The sequence below is a fragment of the Pelophylax lessonae genome (assembly GCF_965119305.1).
Source record: "Pelophylax lessonae genome assembly, chromosome: 6".
Lineage (NCBI taxonomy): Eukaryota > Metazoa > Chordata > Amphibia > Anura > Ranidae > Pelophylax > Pelophylax lessonae.
Genome location: NC_138773.1, coordinates 109,899,847 through 109,925,424, shown reverse-complemented (window position 1 = coordinate 109,925,424; position 25,578 = coordinate 109,899,847). Strand labels below are relative to the sequence as shown.

Genomic DNA, 25,578 nt, shown 5'->3' with positions numbered 1-25,578 from the left:
TTTTGAGTACTCCACCAACATGGCCAGTGGCAATGACGCCGTTCTCAGCTTAACTATCCCACTTCTATGCCTCCTTGAAAAAACAATTTGGGCGATGATGGAAGAGGATGTGGCACAGGATGAGGAGGAGGATGAAGAGGTAACATTTCCAAGGCTTTCAGGGCAGTCATTCGCAAGGGGCTCCGAGGGTGGGTTCCTGCACACACAAACGCCAGGGACACAATTGTCCAGCAGGGGCACAGTTCTGGAGGATGAGGAGGAGGAGGAGCTGGAGGAGGAGATGGAACCATGTTCACAGCAGGGTGGCACCCAGGCCAGCTCATGGCCATCACTGGTGCGTGGCTGGGGGGATACAGAGGACACGGACGATACACCTCCCACAGAGGACAGCCTTTCGTTGCCTCTGGGCAGCCTGGCACACATGAGCGATTACATGCTGCAGTGTCTCCACAACGACCGCCGAGTTGCCCACATTCTAACTTGTGCTGATTACTGGGTGGCCACGCTGCTGGATCCCCGTTACAAGGACAACGTACCGTCCTTAATTCACTCACTGGAGCGCGATCGCAAGATGCGCGAGTACAAGCGCACGCTGGTAGACGCCATGCTGCTGGCATTCCCATCTGTCAGCGGGGCCGCAGTGGAAGCACAAGGCAGAGGAGGAGGAGGAGGTCGCCAACGCAACCAGGGCACCGCCAGCACCTCAGAAGGCAGGGTTAGCATGGCCGAAATGTGGAAAAGCTTTGTCAGCACGCCACAACAAACAGCAGCACCAGCAGCTCAGATGGAACGTCTTAGCAGGAGGCAGCATTTTACCAACATGGTGGAGCAGTATGTGTGCACACACCTACATGTAGTGAATGAGGGGTCTGCCCCCTTCAACTTCTGGGTCTCCAAATTGGGCACATGGCCTGAGCTTGCCCTTTACGCCTTGGAGGTGCTGGCGTGCCCTGCAGCCAGTGTATTATCTGAACGGGTATTTAGCACGGCTGGGGGCGTTATAACAGACAAGCGCAGCCGCCTGTCCAGAGACAATGTGGACAAGCTCACGTTCATTAAAATGAACCAGGCATGGATCCCACGGGACTTTTCCGTACCTTGTGCAGAATAGCAATGGATACCGACCTTACCCACCCATTGTTCCATTTTTGCTCTGTCTCACTCTTTTGGGGTGTACCCTCATTTAAAATTTGTGAAAAGAAGCAGTGTTGGCTACCTCGTCCTCCTCCTCAGGGCCAGATTAACGTAGGGGCTATTGGAGCTGCAGCTGGACACGGACCCGGACTTTTTTTAAAGTTCGGCCGAACCCGTCGAACACGGACATCTAGGTGTCCGCTCAACCCTATGTATGATCACTTGACAATATCACGTGTACTTTGTTTACATATATGTACATATGCTTAAATTTTATGCATATTTTTGTCATTTTTTAGAAGTGCACTACTTTTTCATTCATGAATACTACTGCAGTGGTTAGGAAAGCAAAAAACAGTGACTATATTTCATGAGAGTTCAAGAAAAATGGTCTGGAGAAAAAAAACGGAATTTTTCCTCCGACAGTCGCCTCCTCCTCTAAGTCATCACTGTTGGGTATTGTCTTCCTATCCGTAGGAATAGCTAGGCATATAGACTTAGTCCAAAGACAAAAGGCATTAGCATATACACACCCATGGGGGCTGTCCCATCCGGTCAATACCCCCCCTGCATCACCACTCCCAACTCAGTTTGGTAGAATAGCAGTAGGTAATAAGAACCCCAAAAGAGGGGCGGGGGCGGCGACTGTCGGAGGACTCAGATAAAGGAATTTTACAGGTAAGATTTTACAAAAATTCAGTTTTCTCTTACGTCCTCCGACAGTCGCCGCCTCCTCTAAGTCATCACTGTTGGGATGTCCCAAAGCAGTATAAACATGAGGGGTGGGAGACGCAACCGTAGAAAAGGCAATGCATTACCCACATCAGAGAAAGGAATCTTACATGCACTGTAAGAGAACCAACTGGGCAACAGAAAAAAACAATGCTCAACAGGAGCAACAGCCCAGGAAAGCAAATGCCAACAGCCAGGGACCCAGAGAAAAATTCAAGGGTCCATCATGGCACTGCCGCACTGAGAAAATTGATGCCAGAACGTCTACTTTGTGGAACTTGGAAAAAAAGTGTGCACCGACGACCAAGTCGCCGCCGTGCACACCTGGGCCACCGAGGCCCGATGCCAATAGGCCCAGGATGCACTCAAGGACCTGGTAGAGTGCGCCTTAACAGGGAAGGGCGGAACCCGTTCCGTCAAGGCGTAAGCCTGCTCAATGGTCTGTCTGATCCATTTGGCAATAGTAGCTGCGGACGCAGCCATGCCCTTCCGAGGTCCCTCAGGAAGGACAAAGAGGGAATCCGTCTCCGAAAGGATTCCGTAGACGACAGGTAAACCCTGATCGCCCTGACAACATCCAAGGAATGCAAGCAATCTCCTATGGATGTTAAGGCTTCGTACAAAGCGAAGGCAGGACAATGTCCTCACTAAGGTGAAATTCAGAGATCACCTTGGGAAGGAAGGATGGGGGTGGTCGCAAAACCACCTTATCCTTGTGAATTATCAAGTAAGGGGAGCGGCAAGACAATGCCGCCAGCTCCGACACTCTGCGAACCGAAGCGATCGCCACTAGAAAAGCAACCTTTTTCGACAGCAGAGGCAACGATATCTCCCTGATACAAAGAGTGGAGGCTTGTTCACTGACCTGACTAAGCAGACAGTGAGCCACCCAAAATGTGGGACTTTGAAGGTGAGTAAGGTTGGCACAGACAGAACAAAACCACTTGTGTGTTAAAACATGTTTATTACATTAGACATAAAAATGTACAGACAAATACAGTCTATGAATAAATCCGTATACAATACAACATCGAAGATATCGCATCTTACAGACAAAAGAGGTATATGGGGTCAGTGGGGTCCTACATGTTTCGCCAGGTTACTGGCTTCATCAGGGACCACATGGCTTTTCACCTCTTATAGCAATTCTATACATTGACAGAAAAAGAAAACATATTAATTTTCCAAGGCGGATGTTTTGATCGGGTGGTGGACATATCGGGCCTTCGCCTGGTGTGCCTTTATCCGGTCACTAGATGGCGTCCGCACCGGAGGTGACATATAGAGGCCGGTCATGGCCGCGTCACTTCCGGTGGGACCGGACTATTTAAAGACCGACGTTGGCGCAGCGGAAACAGGTCACGACTACCTGACGATGCAGCGTGGTGAACGCATAGATAGGCCTGAGGTAAGTATTCCTTTGTATATGCACTTATGCTACTTTGGGACCTCTCTTATTCACCATATATGCTCAGCCCTCATATACCTTCTTACTTGCACCTTCAATGGGTGGTTTTTCACATCACTTTATCTGGCTATTCACTTGATAGGCTATCATTCGGCCGCTCCTGGCGCATGTCTTTTGCCTTCTACTTACTTTCACTGCTACTTCCCTGGCACGCTTTCATGTCATTGGACATGATACCGTGGTTTTCCCGTTTTCCCTTGCTTTCTTTGGTTCTTATCTTGACCTTCCTCACTGACTCCTCACATGGTGCACCTGGATTCCTTCACTGGATCACTTTCCACACATTTCTTCACCTGATTAGCGCTTCACTTCCCAGGTTTATCACTTGCTATGAACGGTCCTCTCCCTGGTCACATCAACACTCACTCTCTACCTTTTTCGGGCTCACATATGGTCGTCCTTGCGACCACTACCTGTCTATGAGCAACTATGTAACCCAGTGATTATATTTCCCCTTTTTTTCTTCTTCCCCCTCCTTGCAGAGGCTGGGATTTATTTACTGATTGATATTTGGATCAGACACATCTGCCAACCGTATTCTGTCTTGGTCCGATCCAGTATCGTCTGGCCTATCCAGGCGCTTCTTGCTTAGTGTCCCCCGGAGACCCCGAGGATGGTCTAGTACCTCCTGGGTATACATGACCTACAATGCAATACAGTTGAACGTTGGCTTCCAACATTTTTATGTTGGTAAGTGTTAAGCACTTCAATATGTTTACATTTTTGAAACTTGTTCATATGTGCGCCATATGCATAAATTAATATGTTTTCTTTTTCTGTCAATGTATAGAATTGCTATAAGAGGTGAAAAGCCATGTGGTCCTTGATGAAGCCAGTAACCTGGCGAAACATGTAGGACCCCACTGACCCCATATACCTCTTTTGTCTGTAAGATGCGATATCTTCGATGTTGTATTGTATACGGATTTATTCATAGACTGTATTTGTCTGTACATTTTTATGTCTAATGTAATAAACATGTTTTAAACACACAAGTGGTTTTGTTCTGTCTGTGCCAACCTTACTCACCTTCAAAGTCCCACATTTTGGGTGGCTCACTGTCTGCTTAGTCAGGTCAGTGAACAAGCCTCCACTCTTTGTGTCTTTACTATATTGGGGATGTGGTGATATAGGTTGGCCATCGGTACCTCCCTGTCTATCATCCGAAACTCTTTCTTTGGTTATGATTTGGGGTGAAGAACCCCCTTTTGTCCTTTGGATGATTTGACTTCGAGCTACACAGACAGGAATGAATAATTACATTTATATGTATATTTATACTGTTTTTCTAAACTGATCAGTTGTTTATTAAATGTTTTCCATCTAGCACGGATGGTTTTAAAATACTGGAGAATTCAGAGCTAGTTTGTCCCTCCCCTGTCCATCCTCACCCCCTTTTCCCCTTGTCCCCCCCGTTTTCATGGTTACTATTGGGGGCCTCACTCCCGTGTCTGCCTTGTTTTCCTAAGCGCAGGGTTGTTTGATTAATTGTGTCTTATTATTCTTTATTCCTATATTTAATAGTAGAGATATTGAACTCGCTACAAAATGGCCCAATTTAGTGGGGAAAAATGGAATGAGTTCCTCGATACCATTGAAAGAACATGCACCATGGAAACCCACATGGACGTAGGGTTAGAGGTATTCTTTCAGAAATTTAAGCATTTTTTGGAGAGAAAATCCAACTTAGGGTGGCATATCAGATTTTTTGACAAATATATCACAGAGGGATTCAATCCCATGGGATTGAGGATTCAGATTTTTCCCTCATTTGAAATCAATGATACCCTATTCAAGGAGAAATGGGAGAGAAATCTGACTCAATGTACCGCCACCATGATGGAATTAAGGGATAAATATAAATCTGATCTTGTAAATTTAGATAAAGACATTGAAAATCTGCAAACAAAACATCGCTCTTTGAGCAGAAATGCGGACTTTATTAAAAAGGAGCAGGATTTACAGATCCACCTAGAGAATTATAATAAAAATATTCTCTTTAAAAAAGATCAAAAATTCTACAAAGACAAACTTGCCTTTACTGGCGGTTATGCATACAGATGGCAACGTCCCACCTATATGCGAAAACACAAACTCTCTAGAATCCCAAGGGATCGTATAGCTGATAACCTTCGTTCCGACTCAGAGGTATCCCTTGCATCCTCAGTGTCTTCCAAATTGCATACAAGTACTGGGCGTGGTAGACACGGAGGTAAAGGAGGCAATAAAAATCAAAAACCGAACTATGAAGGCAGTAGTAGTGCATTGGGTGTCGATGAGAGGACCAATCGCAAGCGGTTGTTGTCCCCTCAATCTGCACCCAATGCAAAACATTCCCCCAACATACACACGGTACGAGACCTTGGGGCGATCCCTAAAACTACGAAATCAACCTCTGACAGTCATCACTCTGCATCCAAAGACCTCCCTTTAGGACCCCCTTTAGGAACACCATGTCCCCCAAACAATCCAGAGGAAAAGGAGAAACGAATAGGACCATTGGATATATACATGATCAGAAATTCCCTGACCCAACTGGAATAAACCATCAGGATTGGCAAGCTATAGATTCATCGGTGTTAAGCTGCCACACTAACAGGAACCGTGCGCATATCCATACACGTGATGCTGAGACAATCTTGCCTCAGCCTCACAAGAGTGTTGAAAAAACACAAACTGATTCTGAAGTCTTGGACATCATTAACTTGTCGTCTTACCAATTATCAGAGGAAGAAATGTCTGTACTACGGCTGGGTCTGAGCTTTTGCCCGGACCAAGGACTTGACAAATTCGAGGTCGTTAAAGACCTTCATCTCTTTGCCAGAAATTTAACGTATAAATATATATTTGACAAAGACAAATACAAGACAAACACACGGGATGAGGATCTCTATAAGGGATTTAAAGCACAAGACTTCAGAAATCTCAAAACTCTTATGCAACTTCTTCAAGAAAATGAGGACTTGGGGCAGGGGGGAGTCCTCGTCCTCGGATTCTGGTTCCGATGATGGGGATCACCCCGCCTCTTGTCCTCGCAAATTCAAGGCAAAGTCCACCAAGTTCCCCAATCTCCAGACTTGTCCAGCGGTTTGGGCCTTTTTGAAACAAAGCCAGGAGGGACATAGACAACTTGGCGGTCCCCGTATTTGGGACCTCCAACTTGTCTGTCTCCCAAAAGCGGGCATTGGAGGGCCTTGTCCGTAACGACCACATTGTAATCAAACCCTCTGACAAGGGGGGCAATGTGGTCGTTATGGACAGCCCCCAATATGAAACTATGTGCATGGACATCCTATCGAACTCTGACTGGTATGCACCAGTGCCACAGGATAAGATAGAGGATTTTAAGATTCAACTCAAAACTATTCTGTTAAATGCTCTACATGCTCATGTTATTGACCAGGAAACGTATGATTTCTTGAATGTTAGATGGCCAATCCTGCCAACTTTTTATTCTTTGCCGAAAGTTCACAAATCTTTGAACAAACCCCCTGGTCGCCCTATTGTCTCAGGGATGGGCTCAATTACGGAGCCCGCCAGCCAATTTGTCGATGACCAACTCCGACCTCATGTTACACGCCTCCCATCTTATCTAAAAGATACATTGGAGCTACTGAGGGTAATTGAGGGACTAACGGTGCCAGCAGGTTCCCTACTAGTAACTTTGGATATAGAAGCGCTATATTCAAGCATTCCCCATGATCGAGGCATAGAGGTTATTACAAACTTTCTTAGGGAACAAACCCACAAACAATGGCCTTTGGTGGAATTTACTCTGCAACTATTGGGCCATATCTTAAGATCTAATATCTTTACCTTTGCAAACACCACATTCCTCCAGGTACAGGGGGTGGCGATGGGGACTTCTTGTGCCCCATCGTACGCCAACCTGTACCTGGGGGGATGGGAGAGGGAACTGTTCGCCGACGATGGAGCCTCGATATATCTGCGCCACATTGAGCTGTGGCGCAGATATATTGACGATGTCATCGTCGTATGGACAGGCTCAACAGAAGAACTCTGAGTTTATTCAATACATCTCAGTCAACAGCTTCAATTTAAAGTTTACCTACCAAGCCGACCCTTTCCAAGTACCATTTTTGGACACAATGGTTTTCCTGAACCCTGATGGGAGTTTACATACTTCCCTGTACCGTAAGAGTACGGCAGGGAATACTATCTTACACTTTTCAAGTGCCCACCCACGCCCCCTTGTCTCTAGTATCCCCTACTCCCAATATCTCAGGATACGACGCAATTGCACTTTAGATGCAGATTATGCTAGGGAAGCTAAAGCCCTACAGATGAGACTGCTCAAACGGGGCTATACTAAAAAAACTCTCAAAAAAGCATATAATAGGGCTAACAATCAACAAAGGGAAGGCTTGATTTTTGGACCTCGCAAGCAGGTAACAACAAATACCACCAAAATGATTACCAGATACAACAAACATCATCGAAGTTTGAGAGAAGTTCTTGCTAAGAACTGGCATTTTCTTACAGACGATGCCATTATTTCAAAATATGTTAAACCCTCTCCTGAGGTGGTCTACCGCAAAGCAGGATCCCTTGGGGACAAGCTGGTACATAGTCACTATTCAGGTCCAATAGAGGCTGAGGCTGGGGCAACGGGTGGGTTTGGTACTTATCGATGCGGCAAATGTGACGAGTGCCCATGGGTGAGAGAAGGCTAATTGCTACCTCTCCCCCGGGGTGGCACACTAAAACCTAGGTTCTATGCCACGTGTCTTACGGAAGGGGTTGTGTATCTTGCCACATGTGTTTGCGGGGCCTTTTATGTCGGTAAGACTAAAAGGCCCTTTGCTCGGCACATACATGATCACCTTTATTACATCGACACGGGCCTCATGTACACCCCTATATGTAAGCACGTTGGCATACAGCACAGGTTTGACCCCTACACCATACAATTTTCAGTGTTAGAAGTAACTAGATCTAACCCGCGGGGTGGCAATCTAGATAACAATACACTTAAAAATGAGGCCAAGTGGATTTATAGGCTTCAGGCCACAAAGCCTCCTGGCCTTAACACTGCAATTTCATACAAACCTTTCTTGGAGTAATACGGGCATAAAATGTTACTTCTTCCTTTTTCACGGGAAAAATTCCCCTCCTAATTTCTCCCAACCCTCACAAATCCCCTTCTGTTCCCTTTCCTCTTTTTATGCCACTAGCTCTAGAAACCCTCTTTGTGATCCCACTGCATTTTGCATTGGGAAATATTGTATAAGGTTATTTGTGCCTTTGTAAACCGCAGCATGATCCCTGGTTAGGGGACTATGCTGTTGGTGCTCTATTTTTATATATATTCTTCAATTTCGTTTATACATGCAATAGGTCTGCCTTTATATGCATTGTAGGCGTCATGTATCTCCTGGGGTTCACTTCTGCACGATGTGCCTTTTGGCCCTCGGCCGATGCTCGGGCGCCAAGCCGGGGGTATATGGAGGGCGGCTAGTGACTTTGTTCGCCCCGCCTCCCTGAGCTCCCGCGTCCCCCTTTTCCAAGGCGGATGTTTTGATCGGGTGGTGGACATATCGGGCCTTCGCCTGGTGTGCCTTTATCCGGTCACTAGATGGCGCCCGCACCGGAGGTGACATATAGAGGCCGGTCATGGCCGCGTCACTTCCGGTGGGACCGGACTATTTAAAGACCGACGTTGGCGCAACGGAAATAGGTCACGACTACCTGACGCTGCAGCGTGGTGAACGCATAGATAGGCCTGAGGTAAGTATTCCTTTGTATATGCACTTATGCTACTTTGGGACCTCTCTTATTCACCATATATGCTTAGCCCTCATATACCTTCTTACTTGCACCTTCAATGGGTGGTTTTTCACATCACTTTATCTGGCTATTCACTTGATAGGCTATCATTCGGCCGCTCCTGGCGCATGTCTTTTGCCTTCTACTTACTTTCACTGCTACTTCACCGGCACGCTTTCATGTCATTGGACATGATACCGTGGTTTTCCCGTTTTCCCTTTCTTTCTTTGGTTCTTATCTTGACCTTCCTCACTGACTCCTCACATGGTGCACCTAGATTCCTTCACTGGATCCCTTTCCACACATTTCTTCACCTGATTAGCGCTTCACTTCCCAGGTTTATCACTTGCTATGAACGGTCCTCTCCCTGGTCACATCAACACTCACTCTCTACCTTTCTTGGGCTCACATATGGTCGTCCTTGCGACCACTACCTGTCTATGAGCAACTATGTAACCCAGTTATTATATTTCCCCTTTTTTTCTTCTTCCCCCTCCTTGCAGAGGCTGGGATTTATTTACTGATTGATATTTGGATCAGACACATCTGCCAACCGTATTCTGTCTTGGTCCGATCCAGTATCGGCTGGCCTATCCAGGCGCTTATTGCTTAGTGTCCCCCGGAGACCCCGAGGATGGTCTAGTACCTCCTGGGTATACATGACCTACAATGCAATACAGTTGAACGTTGGCTTCCAACATTTTTATGTTGGTAAGTGTTAAGCACTTCAATATGTTTACATTTTTGAAACTTGTTCATATGTGCGCCATATGCATAAATTAATATGTTTTCTTTTTCTGTCAATGTATAGAATTGCTATAAGAGGTGAAAAGCCATGTGGTCCCTGATGAAGCCAGTAACCTGGCGAAACATGTAGGACCCCACTGACCCCATATACCTCTTTTGTCTGTAAGATGCGATATCTTCGATGTTGTCTTGTATACGGATTTATTCATAGACTGTATTTGTCTGTACATTTTTATGTCTAATGTAATAAACATGTTTTAACACACAAGTGGTTTTGTTCTGTCTGTGCCAACCTTACTCACTTTCAAAGTCCCACATTTTGGGTGGCTCACTGTCTGCTTAGTCAGGTCAGTGAACAAGCCTCCACTCTTTGTGTCTTTACTATATTGGGGATGTGGTGATATAGGTTGGCCATCGGTACCTCCCTGTCTATCATCCAAAACTCTTTCTTTGATATCTCCCTGATGTTTTCAAAGGGAACACGCTGTAACGCGGACAGAACCAAGTTCAAGTCCCATGGAGGTAAAGGCTCCTTCCTGGGAAGAGCCAGATGCCGCACACCTTGAATGAAAGTGCGCACCAAGGAATGAGACGCCACAGGGCGTTGGAAAAGGACAGCCAGTGCAGACACCTGGCCCTTTATCGTGGCCAGCGCCAGGCGCTGATCCACTCCAGACTGAAGGAAAGCCAAGATTCGATACCGAGTAAGAACGAGGGGAGAACCCCCTGGACTCACACCAGGTGAAATAGGCTTTCCAGGTACGGTAATAGATCTTACCAGAGGAGGATTTCCTAGCCTTGATTAGGGTAGGGATAACCTCAGGGGATAGACCCTTGTCCTTCAAGACCTGGGTCTCAACAGCCAGGCCGTTAAAGCCAGCGTTTGTAAAGCAGGATGGAAGATCGGACCCTGAGACAGGAGATCTTCCCGCAGAGGCAGACGCCACGGAGGCGCCACTGCCAGGTGAACAACGTCGGCGTACCAGGACCGGCGAGACCAGTCCGGCACCACCAGAGTCACCATGTGCGGTTCCGAGACCAAACTGCGAAGGAACCGGGATAGTAACTGAATTGGAGGAAAGGCGCACATCAGATACTGATGCCAAGGGGCCACCAACGCATCCGAGGCGTCCGCCAACGGATCGCGCGTCCATGCCACGAACCTTTCCACCTTTTGATTTAGCCGGGATGTGAACAGATCCACGACTGGGGATCTCCACTTCGCACACAGCACCTGAAAGACCTCCGGGTGTAGAGACCATTCCCCCCTGGTCCAGGGTCTGGCGACTCCGATAGTCGGCCTGCCAATTTTCCACACCCGGAATGTGAACTGCCGAGATCGCCGGGACATGAGTCTCGGCCCAAGACAGAATGTCGGTCACCTCCCGGGCCGCTCGAGCACTCCTGGTGCCCCCCTGGTGGTTGATGTAAGCCACCGCGGTAGCATTGTCCGTCTGCACGCAAACAGGCAGGCCCTGGAGACGGTCCGACCACTGGAAGAGACAGTTTTATCTCTCGTAGTTCCAGCACATCGGGAGGGAGGACTCCTCCTCCGACCAAATGCCCTGGGCAGACAGGTTGCCCAGGACTCCACCCCAGCCTGACAGGCTGGCGTCCGTGGTAACCACTGTCCACACCAATGGACGGAAGGACTTGCCTTCCGCCACCGACGGGGACTGGAACCACCCCAGAAGAGTCAATCTAGCCTGGCGACTCAAGGAGACATCCAGATCCAAGGACTGAGGAAGTCTGTCCCACCTGGCCAGGATCTCCGTCTGGAGAGCCCGCGTGTGGAACTGGGCAAAGGGAACAGCTCGAAGGCCGACACCATCAACCCCAGGCCCCGCATGCAGGTCCTGAGTGACGAGGACAGATTGTTCCTGAGGGACCCAAGTCTGTCCCGCAAAGTCCGGAGCATGTCCTTTGGCAAGAACACCTTTGCCTGAGCAGAGTCCAGAACCATTCCCAGATAGGGAAGGCGAAGCGACGGAGACAACATTGATTGTCGAACGTTGATGGTCCATCCGAACTCCTGGAGCGTCTGTACCATGATGGACAGACCGCAGTAGGCCCAGGACCGGTGTCAACACCCCGGTAAACACCCTGGGTACCGAAGCGAGACCGAAAGGTAACGCCACAAACTGGTAGTGGTCCTCAGCGATAGCAAACCGAATGTACCGCTGATGACCCTCGAAAATAGGGATGTGCAGGTACGCATCCTTCAGATCTACCGAAGCCAGGAATTCTCCTGGACTTGAGGCCACAACCGAACGGAGAGACTCCATTCGAAACTGCCGAACATGCCCGAAGCAGTTCAGCGCTTTAAGGTCCAGAATAGGACGCACTTTGCCCACCTTCCTGGGCACAGTGAACAGATTCCCTGAAACCTGTCCCCATGAGGTACTGGGACAAGCACTCCCAAGTCCTGCAGACGCCCCAGAAGCAGATGAAGATTGGAGGGAAAGAATCTGTCCGCCAACCGGGAAAGGAATTCGATCTGGAAGCCCGATCGAACGATTTCCTGGACCCACCTGTCCGATAGCCGGAGCAGCCAAGGTCGGAGGAAACTGCGCAAACGTCCCCCCACCCTTGAAATGGGTGAGGGCGCCCCTTCAGGTAGAGGCGGATTGACCCGCCGAGCCGGCATTGCCGGACTCCTGCTCACCTGCCCAGGGCTTCTTCTGGGTGCCCTGGGCCTGGAAGGTCTTGCCCTTGGGACGGGCCCGAAAGGACCCCCGATTGGAACCAGACGCAGAACCCCGCCTGCCTCGAAAAGACTTGGTCTTCGGGTTCTGGGGCAGCATAGAGCTCATGCTCCCCGTGACGCCTGTCACCAGGGTGTCCAATGCCTCGCCAAAAAGGCGAGAGCCAGCATAGGGAGAATCAGCAACCGCTTCTCATGAGGACTGGTCGGCTGACCAGCTCTTCAGCCAAATCGGTCGCCGTTGAAGCACCGCGACACTAGAGAGGCGAGCCACTAAGGGGGCCTCGGCCAAAGCTGCATCACACAAGTACATGACTCCATGGTGGATTTTATCCACCAATTTCAGCCGGGCAGGTGTGACACCAGCAGACACAAGATTGCGCTTAAGCATCTTAGTCCAATCAGCAGCCGCCTGAGCCACCAGAACGGACACGAAAATGGGTTTGAGCAACGAACCCGCCACCGTATAGGAATGGCGAGATAGGGACTCCAAACGCCGGTCCGTGGGACCCTGGAAAACCGGAGCTTCCTCAGTAGGAACCAAGGTAGCCTTGTTCAGCACGGCCACAGTGTGATCCACCTGTGGAGGCACACACCATCGTGATTCCGTAGCCGGATCAAAAGGATAAAGCAACCCAAACCGACTAGGTACCAGAAATGGACGTTTTAACGTGTGCCACTGTTCATTAACAGCGTCCTGGAATTCTTCTGGGCAGGGAAAAACCTGCACAGACTTGCGGGTCCTGTGCGTCCCAAACGGGGAGACAACGCCCGGAGGACAGGGCTCATCCTCTAAATGTAAGGTGTTCTTAACAGACACAATCAAATCATCCATGGTCGCCCGTTCTGCAGGCGACCCCGGGGAGGGGGCATCAACCCCTTCCATCTCAGCCTCCCCCTCAGACCCCAAGAGGTCCAAAGATGAGCGGGGCCCTGAAAAGGGCACGCTCGCAGCAGCAGCCATATCCCCATCTGAATCAAGAGAGAGACAACCTGGGACTCCTACTCGCAGCACGTGCAGACATCAGCAGTTCCTTATTCGCCACCGCAGTTAGAGCGGGGGGCAGCGGGGCCACAGGAGAACCGGGACCCCCCACTAGAGCTGGAGGAAACTTGCTTTCCTGCGAATCCATGGCTCAAGTTATCAGAAACAAACTACAGTGCAAAAAAGATGTACTGTCCCCTTTAAAAGCGATGCGGTGTGCGCAGCCCCACCACTACTGCAACAGTGATGAGAGACCCCCAAGGCAGAAAAGAAAACTGAGCCAGAAGCGATATACAGAGGGAAAATGAAAGTGATAACCTGCAGAGCGTTGCTACCAGTGTCCTTGCTGCTGATGGAATGCTGCTGGAGAGGGCTGGACTAGAGTCAGACCCCGGGAAAATGGCTGCCCCATAGGAATGCATGGAGGCTACGCCAAGATGGCTGCCGACATGCGGCCGGACCGATCGTTCCACCGCCCACAAAATGGCGGCGGATGGCGCCAAAATGACATGTACAATCGCCCCAGAGGAGCTATACATGTGTGTTCACAGTAAAGATGGCGGACCGCGCAAATTTTTCCGCGCTGCGGTCGCCGCACAAGCACAAACGTCTGCACCCCTAACATGCACCTAAGGGGACACAGGGACAGGGACCCCCGGCAAACATACAGATCTGCACAAGCGAACCCCGCAGGGATCACGCAGGGAGTCACACAGGCACAGACATGGGGACACACAGCAACACAGACTGCCACCCCAGACAGAGGCCCCACACAGAAAAGTACTTACCTGTACCAGATGGCGTGGGGGAGCCTCTATGCACGGATAAACCTCTGTCCTCATCTGACAGGGAGTGCCGTGAGCCAGGGACATGACGCTGCAGCACCGCAGACTAGTCCTGTGAGGTAGCCACCTCACGGCTGCATCCCTGTAGCGAACAGGAATGGGTCGTTCGTAATGCCAGGGCGAACCATAGCTGAACGCTCGATGGCGGGCTGGGGGTCCATCTGACCCTCTGTGCCCTGGAGAACCAGGGCGGTCAGTCCGAATCCCAGCACGGCATGATCCATCTTCATCTGAAGAGAAGACTAACACTAGAGCTGACAAAATAAACAGCTAGTAAAGTGAGAGAAAAAACTGACATTTTCAAAGAAAATCAAATAAAAGATTTAGGAAGGCTGAGACTGAAGCCCCAGCACAAGGGAAGCCTGACTATTCCTGACGCTAGGCAGATTAAAACTGAGTTGGGAGTGGTGATGCAGGGGGGGTATTGACCGGACGGGACAGCCCCCATGGGTGTGTATATGCTAATGCCTTTTGTCTTTGGACTAAGTCTATATGCCTAGCTATTCCTACGGATAGGAAGACAATACCCAACAGTGATGACTTAGAGGAGGCGGCGACTGTCGGAGGACGTAAGAGAAAACGTGTTTTACTGCTCTTCCATACAGAGTGTACTAATGTATTGTATATTTCAATGTGGTACGTTGGTTGCCAGTAGTGGACAGGTGGATGTTCCCTGAGAAAAATGGCGACTGGCTACAAATAAGAATGGGATTTGCACAACAATTATTAAAATTGGTGTTAACAGGAGCATAGTCTACAAGAAACATTTTATAGTGTTGGTTAGTGTACTAATTGTATATATTATTTGACTATTTTATAGTGGGACTTAAAGGTTTTGAGTGTGTGGTGGTGTGTTGCCTTTTTAAGGCATTGTATAGGAGTATCATTTTAATTGTTGCTGTGTTTTGGTACAATTATTATTAAAGGCTTCCTTTCTATTCTTTATATGGACGGTCCTCAAGAATTTTCCCTATACAAAAGGTTTTATTTTGAAGAAGGTAGACCTACATAAAAATGGCCAACTGAGAAATTTTTTGTTCGAACATGCATTATAAATCCAAATTTCTGCTTATTATCAGATTTATTCAACCAAATGTGTTACAGCGAGAAAGGTGCTCATTCAGAAAAAAAAAAAAAAGCTTAGATGAGCAAAATATGACAGCTGAATAAAACGTTCCAGTCAGTTTTTCTAAAAAGATGTGGCATTGCCATCACACTTGCGGCTTGATGATTCAATTTTTACCTTCAGCCACAAACTATGTACAAACGCAAATCATATCCACACATTGCAAAAATCGCATTTGCATTGTTTTATTTACTGATTGTCAATGCATAAAAGGTTTACTTGCATATTAAAAAGTAAAAAAGTTTGTGCAAAAGTTTAAACTTATAGATTGCCTCGACTAATTATGAAGCCAACATTGCTGGTATAAAAATATGTATAAAGCTTGAGTTCAGTTATTTACACAATGCATGGATAAGGCACACTAAGTAACCTATTAATTAGGGATTTAGGAGGTGACATTGTTGGATTAGGACTCATCAAATCAGCACGTAACTCCACTTTCAGTTATCCAGGAGCTCAGAAATAATCATTATTATACCACATCTTTTCATCTTTAGCAGTCTTCTGTAGTGCTAGTGCTCTCGATACCTTATCCTGTTTGAAAACTGTTATGCTTAAAAAAAGAATCTTGGCATAAAAATGTTTGTAAATGCTTTAACCACTTGTCTACCCCCTATATATGTCCCTTGGGCACCTTCATTTCAGTGCTCATTATAAAAGCACACTTTCCCTTAACTAAGAAAACCAGCAGTGGCAACTGCCTTCCCACTGCACACGCACAAGTAGCACTGCACTTTGTAAGGCAGTCTGAGACCTGTGATGTGTCCCAGAAGGCTACTGGCGAATGGGAGGGTGAGCTTCCACTACCACACTGGGTGGAAACGGCAGCTGGTATCTGTCAAAACTAGGAACCCTGCCCACCCCCTAAAAAACAAAGTCCCCTTCTGGGTGAAGTTCTGCTTTATTTACTGTGATCTGAGTGGTCATCTGATGGCTTAAATCATAGGCAGAGTTTACAGAGCTGATCCGAGCAGCTCTGTACCTCAAGATCGCGGAGATAAAAAAAATCACAGATCACAAAAAGGTAAACCATACTGTGGTTTACATTTGAGAGCCCACACTTTTGTCTCACAAGGGAGGAAGGAGGAACTAATTAAGGAACGAACATTTCTTAGATCCAGAACGCTGTCAGAAGCAGATTCAGGGTAGGAGACTTGTGAATGTGGGATTCTTTTTTTTTTAACCTTTTCACCTTCTCCTATCCTGTACATCTGATCTTCATCCTATATCTGATCTCCATCCTCCATCTCTATGCAACCTGTATATGAACCCTTCACATCTGCAAACTAACTCCCTCATATTCATCCACCCACTGTATGCGTCCTATACATTAAAAGTGATTCTTAAGTCAGAAGGTTTACTACCTAGTTGGGGGGCCCAAGAAGAGGAGGCGCAGGGCTGTGCAAAACCATTGCACAGTGCAGGTATATGTAACATGTTTGTTATTGTAATTATAAAAAAAAAAATTAAGCTTTACTCCTATACAATCAAATACATTGTATATCTTACCTACGGACTTAAAAATTGTTGTTTTCCCTGCAAGAGCAGTTTTGGTCCCATTTAGTATTTCACCAATTTCAGCGTAAATAGATGCCTAAAAGACAAAAAGAGAGCATAGTCAGGGAATGTTTGGCCCCGTATCATTGTGACATTCCTACCAAAATTTTCACTTTACTTTTGGGCATTTTCTTTGAATCAACTACTCTTTAGGTCTATATTAGGTCCTGGAAACAATATTTCTGCAGCCCAGGAAAGTTATTTGAAAACCGTTTATTGCAAGTCGCTGAGAGAGAGACTCCTGCTCAGAACTGTCCATCCCTGACTGATGATCAGTTTTTGGCATGCTTACTTTTTTTTAGATTACCATTTTCATTGAGGGAATTGATCATAGATTTACATATACTATTAAGGAACTGAATCTTTGATTCCACATTCAATACCTAGGCACTAAACAAAAAAAAAAAAAACACGTATGTTCGCTCATGACACTGCACCAACAGTAATTCCTGTATTGCATAAAGCACATACTGCTCCCAATACCCATACTTCATTCAGGAAGACATAGGATGTATAGGATAAATTGAACTTTATTATCTTGCCTTTGGCAATACCTGCATGTTCAGCATGTGTATTTTCAAGGTAATTTAATAAAAATGTTTATACATCAGCTCAATTGTCCTTGAGCTCCCCTAAATGGATCCTGGTTTTTATTAGATTTAGATGTTGTGTAAAACCTGAAAAATGGTGTTTCGGACAGCCTCTCAAGAGATTCTCTGTACCTGTCAGTGAGAACCATTAATTGTTACAAGTGGCTCACAAGCTAACAAACATTGCTATATTTCAAACTGCCCATCTAACCTGCAGGAAAAAAAGTCAACACCTGAGACAGGCCCAGTGTCAGGAAGAAAAGGGCATACAAACCTGTATTTTGTAAGAGATGCCAATTTTATTTTAATCTCAGAACGTTCAAAGATGAAGTTAATGAGTCTATAGGCAAAGCAATATAAGCAGTATAATGGTACATTCCAACCAAAACTGAAACCAAACCTTCAGATATATACAGGTCCCTCTCAAAAAATTAGCATATTGTGATGAAGTTCATTATTTTCTGTAATGTACTGATAAACATTAGACTTTCATATATTTTAGATTCATTACACACAAATGAAGTAGTGCAAGCCTTTTATTGTTTTAATATTGATGATTTTGGCATACAGCTCATGAAAAACCAAAATTCCTATCTCATAAAATTAGCATATCATGAAAAGGTTCTCTAACCTAGCTATTAACCTAATCATCTGAATCAACTAATTAACTCTAAACACCTGCAAAAGATTCCTCAGGCTTTTAAAAACTCCCAGCCTGGTTCATTACTCAAAACCGCAATCATGGGTAAGACTGCCGACCTGACTGCTGTCCAGAAGGCCATCATTGACACCCTCAAGCAAGAGGGTAAGACACAGAAATAAATTTCTGAACGAATAGGCTGTTCCCAGAGTGCTGTATCAAGGCACCTCAGTGGGAAGTCTGTGTGAAGGAAAAAGTGTGGCAGAAAACGCTGCACAACGAGAAGAGGTGACCGGACCCTGAGGAAGATTGTGGAGAAGGACCGATTCCAGACCTTGGGGGACCTGCGGAAGCAGTGGACTGAGTCTGGAGTAGAAACATCTAGAGCCACCGTGTACAGGCGTGTGCAGGAAATGGGCTACAGGTCAAGCCACTTTTGAACCAGAAACAGCGGCAGAAGCGCCTGACCTGGGCTACAGAGAAGCAGCACTGGACTGTTGCTCAGTGGTCCAAAGTACTTTTTTCGGATGAAAGCAAATTTTGCATGTCATTCGGAAATCAAGGTGCCAGAGTCTGGAGGAAGACTGGGGAGAGGGAAATGCCAAAATGCCTGAAGTCCAGTGTCAAGTACCCACAGTCAGTGATGGTCCGGGGTGCCATGTCAGCTGCTGGTGTTGGTCCACTGTGTTTTATCAAGGGCAGGGTCAATGCAGCTAGCTATCAGGAGATTTTGGAGCACTTCATGCTTCCATCTGCTGAAAAGCTTTATGGAGATGAAGATTTCATTTTTCAGCACGACCTGGCACCTGCTCACAGTGCCAAAACCACTGGTAAATGGTTTACTGACCATGGTATTACTGTGCTCAATTGGCCTGCCAACTCTCCTGACCTGAACCCCATAGAGAATCTGTGGGATGTTGTGAAGAGAAAGTTGAGAGACGCAAGACCCAACACTCTGGATGAGCTCAAGGCCCCTATCGAAGCATCCTGGGCCTCCATAACACCTCAGCAGTGCCACAGGCTGATTGCCTCCATGCCACGCCGCATTGAAGCAGTCATTTCTGCAAAAGGAAGTATTGAGTGCATAACTGAACATAATTATTTGAAGGTTGACTTTTTTTGTATTAAAAACACTTTTTTTTAATTGGTCGGATGAAATATGCTAATTTTTTTGAGATAGGAATTTTGGTTTTTCATGAGCTGTATGCCAAAATCATCAATATTAAAACAATAAAAGGCTTGCACTACTTCAGTTGTGTGTAATGAATCTAAAATATATGAAAGTCTAATGTTTATCAGTACATTACAGAAAATGATGAACTTTATCACAATATGCTAATTTTTTGAGAGGGAACTGTACAAGGAGCACACCCTACATATTAAATGCATTACTAAATCATTTGTCTCAAAACTGCTGCCCTTTGCTTGCTTTTACTCAGTCCTTGAGGCACTATTCTGCTGACACTAACAATGGGGCATAATTCCTGCCACTGACACCAACAATGGGGTACTATTCCTCCTACTGACTCCAGCAAAGGTACACAATTCCTCTCCCGAATACCAAGGATGGGGCATGGTTTACTCCCACTGACACCAGGGCAATTTCTACTCCCACTGGCCTCCAAAGCTTGGAGACCACTGCAGTGTATTATAGAGATTTCACAAGGGTTATTGAAGTTTCCCCCTTCTGCCGCGACAGGGTTTGGGTCTGTCCATTGGCAGCTAAACCCCTGGGAAGAGATTACAGTACTGGATAGTTTGAATTGTCTTGAACAGTCACAGACCAGAGGAGGGTGCATAAAAGCAAGTATAGGAGTGTAGCACCCTCCTAGGTAGTTGCTAGGAAAAAGCATATTTTGGCCCTGTCTACTTATCAGGGGGGCTGGATCTGTTAGCTGTTCTATCACATGCCTCCTGTTGAGTCTGGGGAGTCTCCCCACTGTATCCAATGAGGGATCTTGTTGGACAGTGGAGGAAACCTAGCCAATAGCACACAAGGGTTTATGACTGTCCCAGTGGGTGGGGTTTACCGCAATGCACCCTGGGATTGGAAATAAATCTGTGGGGAGCATGTGACAGTGTCTTTTGGCGGGAGCATAAGGAGGAGGGGACGGCTGTCTCTTCCTGTAAAATTGAGAAGGTGGTCCAGACAGTCAGCCTAGGGACCGGAGGTTGAGCTGGTCTGCAGGGGATCCAGAGTTGCTGACCGAGTGGAGCTGCTGGGCAGAGATCTTCAGGAAAAACAGTGTCGCGAGTACTCAAGATTTGCCCAGGGGGTCTGCCTAAGAGAGGGGACCACTCCAGAGAAGTCAAAGGGGATACAGGAGCCAGCTAACCAGGAGTGTACAGTAAAGGGGGTGCCAAGTAGTAAAGCCCTGAAGTTTGGGGAGTAAAGGGGGCGCCAGGAAGGGCCCTGCAGTGTTCAGCAATACAGTTTGCCTTAAAAGTCAGCTACCCCAGGAAGGAGTACTTTGGGGAGCTCAAAATGGACCTTTCCACAGTCCGAGGTCAAGTACTAGTAACTGGCCTAGCCGAGGTCAGCATCGGTCAGCGTTAACCAGCGTCAGTGAAGTGCTAATCAGCGCCAAGCAGCATTTGTAAGTGTCCCTGCCTAATTGTGCATAGTTCAGTTGTTGGATTATCCCACTTCTCCCTTCTCCCATCCAAGTTCTCAAAGAAACCCTAAAAACCAAAGAAACTGACTGGTTCTTGTCTGAAGTGCTCACATTTGAAAAACATGCTTAAAAAAGGTATTGTTATTGCTAGCGGTACCACAGGGGGACCCACACTCAGCAGCTCCCTTGGGAGTAGTGCTACAGGAGGATTGGGGGGTTTGGTTTAAAAAGACTGAATGGGCAACGACACAGAGCCATCATCATTGACGAAAGGTTGGGAGTTAGTGGTATGCAGTGATGTTTAGAATTTCTCTATAGTCTCCCTATTTTTTTATACCACTTTTAGTCCCCATTTTTCATCAAATAAAAATTCTAGTCAACATTCTGTATAAATCCCCTGTCAGCTCACATTATGTGAGGTTATATGCATTGGCTGTTCATCTACACTAATAAAAATTGCATGAGCTCTGCAGTAAGGCACCGGTACCCTAACTGTTGACAGCGAAGGGTTCAATGCTGCATGGAACTGCATTATGTAAAATTTGTTAGTTTTTTTCCTTGAACTTACATTTTTTTCACTTTGCATACACAAGGCTGATTTTTTGTTTTACTTGGACTCATCCTTTAACTGTAGCCTGATAATTAAGCTACATATTGCTTAACGTTGGGAAATGGTCCTTTTCAATACACCTACAGAAAATGTAAAATTACTAAAATATATGAAACTGGCAGCACTCTTACGATACCCTAGGCTTTATTCTAATATAAATAGGATTAGGTTAATATTTTTCCTTCTATATTCTTAACAATAAAAGGCCAAATCTGAATTTAAAAGAAGAAATATTAGCACTACAGGAGTTTCTGTGTATGTGTAATTTACATACATCTCCTTAGAATTTACCTAGGTAATATATTTATGCAGTACTGATCCCGGAGGCAGCACTATAACATGGATTTTACCAGTTATGTTTAGATCAAAAAGGTCCGATCTTAGATGGTCCCGATTTTACCTTGTCACAATGCCAGTTTATGTATGTAAATGATGAATGGCCTGGAGATAAAAAGCCTGCTAGGACAATGTTCAGAAAGTACTGCTATGAAACTGCCTAAATTGTTTAGTATGAAAATTAAATGGCACCTTTGCAGGATGTACGCAGAGAATATAAAATATTTAAATGGCTTACAAAGTTAAAAGGGAATATATGGTGGTTTTGTTTTGTCTCATTATATTGAGGGCTACAATTTTAAATGAAAAGTTCCTTTAGTTTCTAAACTAAAATGCCTGTTTACAGAATACAAAAGCCCAAGTCAAGCATTGACCCATTCCAGTCACTTCTCATTCTTTCACAGACCTCCATCTGACAAAAAAAAAAAATTAAACAGAATTCTTTGTAATATAATAAAATAGATTGTACAGAACATCAAGGAGGTGTCCTGGATGGCTGCTATGTGGCACCAAAATTTGGGTTATGGTCCCTTCGAAGGAAGGGTGTGTACTCGGGGGTCTCACCCGTGATGGGAGAGGAATTATGCGGTACTCCTGTAAAAGGAAAGGGCCGACTCACAGTCCGCTCGGTATTAGTAGAGACATACTTGGGAACTGAAATTTTGGAGGTGTGGGGTGACATATGGGTGGAAAGAGAAACTCCCCTCCTGACTACGGGAACTCCAGTCCCTTCAGAGTTAGGCAGCCTCCAGGAAACTGCACATAAAACAAGAAGCTCCTCGTATTGGCTGTTGTGATGTGTGTAGGAGTGGAGAGGAGACCTGGTTCTGTGTTTCACGTGTGCTAGAAAACCTCTGAAGCTGGATGCGGCTAACCCTGGGGTAAAAATCTTCCTGGACTTTGGCTTATTTACCCTCTCCATGCTGGGCACACGCAAATATGAGGCATCTTGGTGGCCAGGCCTTAGCACCGAGTGACAGCATATTTGTGTGCAATGGCGCAGATAGAGCTGGGCACTCCTGGCAGTTACTGGCAGCTAACGGTTCCCTTTCGCTGCTTGAGCTCGGGAATTTTCTGATCATGTGACCGCTGTGACAGCCAATCATGGCAGTCACATGACCATAAGCCTCGTCCTGTGTCCCGGCATTCTAAACCCCTTAAAGGGTCGGCAGGCACCGGCTCTAAGGGGTTAATAGTTTGATTTGTGATGAAGATAATTGGACTTTTGTATTGCATTTTCTGGAGTTTGTTTTGCTGCCAGAAGCTTTCAGGTTTGCTTAACCAGTTTCGGACCGCCCGCCGCAATTTTACCGCGGCAGGTAGCCCCTCCTGCGTGAACCGATGTAGGACTAAGTCCGTCGTGTGCGTGGCGCTAGGGGGGCAGCACGCGCCGCCGGCAGCACACCCTCACCCCCCACTCTGCAGCAGTGGATGCCGATGCACAGGGTTGGAACGGTTTGCCGCCGGCCACCCGCGATCGCTCCCCGCTGAGAGAGAAGAACCGACCGTCCCTCTCAGTGGAATGATCACAGAGCGCCTGTGATCCTTCTATATAGGAGCACAGGTCTCTATGGTCCTTTCACAAGCCCCTCCTCCCAGAGTTAGTAAACGCTCTCCTAAGCTTAGATTTAACCATTTGATCACCCACTAGGTTAACTCCTTCCCTGCCAGTGTCATTATTACAGTAACCGTGCATATTTTTAGCACTGATTACTGTAGTAATGTCACTGGTCCCCCCAAAAGTGTCAAAAAGGTCAGTTAGGGGTCCGATCTGTCCCCCGCAAGGTCGCAGTCCCCATAAAAAAAAAAAAAAAAAAAAAAAAAAAAAAAAAAGAAGAACGCACAGGAGATTAAATACTACTAAAAGAAAGCTCTATTTGTGGGGGGAAAAAAAAGGACATCAATTTTATTTTGGTACAGTGTCGCACAACCGTGCAATTTTCCGTTAAAGTAATGCAGTGCTGAATCGCAGAAAATGACCTGGTCATTAAGGGGGCAAATCCTTCCAGTCCAGAACGGGTTAAAGAAAAATATAGACTTTTATATTTAACATAACAAGCTGTAGCATGTGGTCAAGATGTGCTATATCCCTGATTACCACACACACACACACCTAAAAAAAATTAAAGGAACACTTTTTAAGCAGAGTCTAGCACCAAATCAATTAAACTCCTGGGATACTGATCTGGTCAGTTAAGTAGCTGTGGGGGTTGTTAATCAGTTTCAACTGCTTTGGTGTTAATTTAAACAGGTGCACTAGATGGGCAACAATGAGACATCAAAAAGCAGGAATGTTTTTACAGGTAAAGGCCAATTCCATTTTTTCTCCGACTCCTCGTTTCTGATGGTTTTCACTAGTTTTGCATTTGGCTTGGTCAGTGTCACTACTACTGGTAGCATGAGACGATACCTGGACCCTATAGAGGTTGTGCAGGCAGGAAAACTCCTCCAGGATGGCACATCAATATGTGCCATTGCCAGAAGGTTTGCTGTGTCTCCTGGCACAGTCTCAGGAGCATGGAGGAGATTTCAGGAGACAGGCAGTTACTCTAGGAGAGCTGGACTGGGCCGTAGAAGGTCCTTAATCCATCAGCAGGATCAGTATCTGCTCCTTTGTGCCAAGGAGGATTAGGATGAGCACTGCCAGAGCCCTACAAAATGATCTCCAGCAGGCCACTGGTGTGAAGGTCTCTAACAAAATGATCAGAAACAGACTTCATGAGGATGGCCTGAGGGCCCAACAATCTATAGTGGGCCCTGTGCTCACTGCTGGCACTGTGGAGCTCGATTGGCATTTGCCATTGAACACCAGAATTGGCAGGTCTGCTGGTGGCACTGTGTGTATTTTACAGATGAGAGCAGGTTCACCCTGAGCACATGTGACAGACTTGAAAGGGTCTGGAGAAGCCGTGGAGAATGTTATGCTGCCTGTAACATCCTTCAGCATGACCGATTTGGTGGTGGGTCAGTGATGGTCTGGGGAGGCATATCAATGGAGGGACACAGATCTCTACAGGCTAGACAATGGCACCCTGACTGCCATTAGGTATCGGGATTAAATCCTTGGACCCATTTTCAGACCCTACCCTAGTGCCGTGGGTCCTGGGTTCCTCCTGGTGCACGACAATGCCCGGCCTCATGTGGCGAAAGTATGCAGCCAGTCCCTGAGGATGAAGAAATTGATACCATTAAATGGCCCCAACCCTTGCCTGACCTAAATCCAATAGAACACCCCTGGGACATTAGGTTTCTGTCCATCTGACACAACCAGGTTGCATCTCCGTCTGCTCAGGAGCTCAGTGATGCCCTGGTCCAGATCGGTGAGGAAATACCCCAGGACACCATCCGTCATTTCATTAGGAGCATGCCCCGACGTTGTCAAGCATGCATACATACCATTTTTTATAAACAAAGTTATGATAAACATTTACAAAAATGTGAGGGGTGTACTCACGTTTGTGAGATACGAATTTATATAATAATATAATTAGTAGAGAACAAATAGATTTAGAATTTAGGAGCTACTTTCCACCAAGGCCTCAACGATATGTTGAGCTTTAAACCATTTCTCTAGCAGTAGCCTTCGTAGATTACATTGGTCCCATGGTGTATTTTGCGAGCCCGTGGTTTTGCCAGCATTTACAGTATCTATCTTTGTTTAGAGGATTGTTTCTTCGATAGCTTTATATTAAAGCTGATCTC

The 25,578-nt window shown here is 46.5% G+C and overlaps 1 protein-coding gene across 1 annotated transcript in view; it reads right to left on the bottom strand.

Annotated features, from left to right (window-relative positions):
- Positions 1 to 25,578, bottom strand: part of CRYM (crystallin mu) — a 138,246-nt gene that overhangs the window by 24,158 nt on the left and 88,510 nt on the right. Inside the window, exon 7 of the mRNA XM_082261295.1 lies at positions 17,038 to 17,122. Coding sequence (XP_082117421.1) covers positions 17,038 to 17,122 — 85 coding nt within the window. The remainder of the gene's footprint in view (positions 1 to 17,037; positions 17,123 to 25,578) is intronic.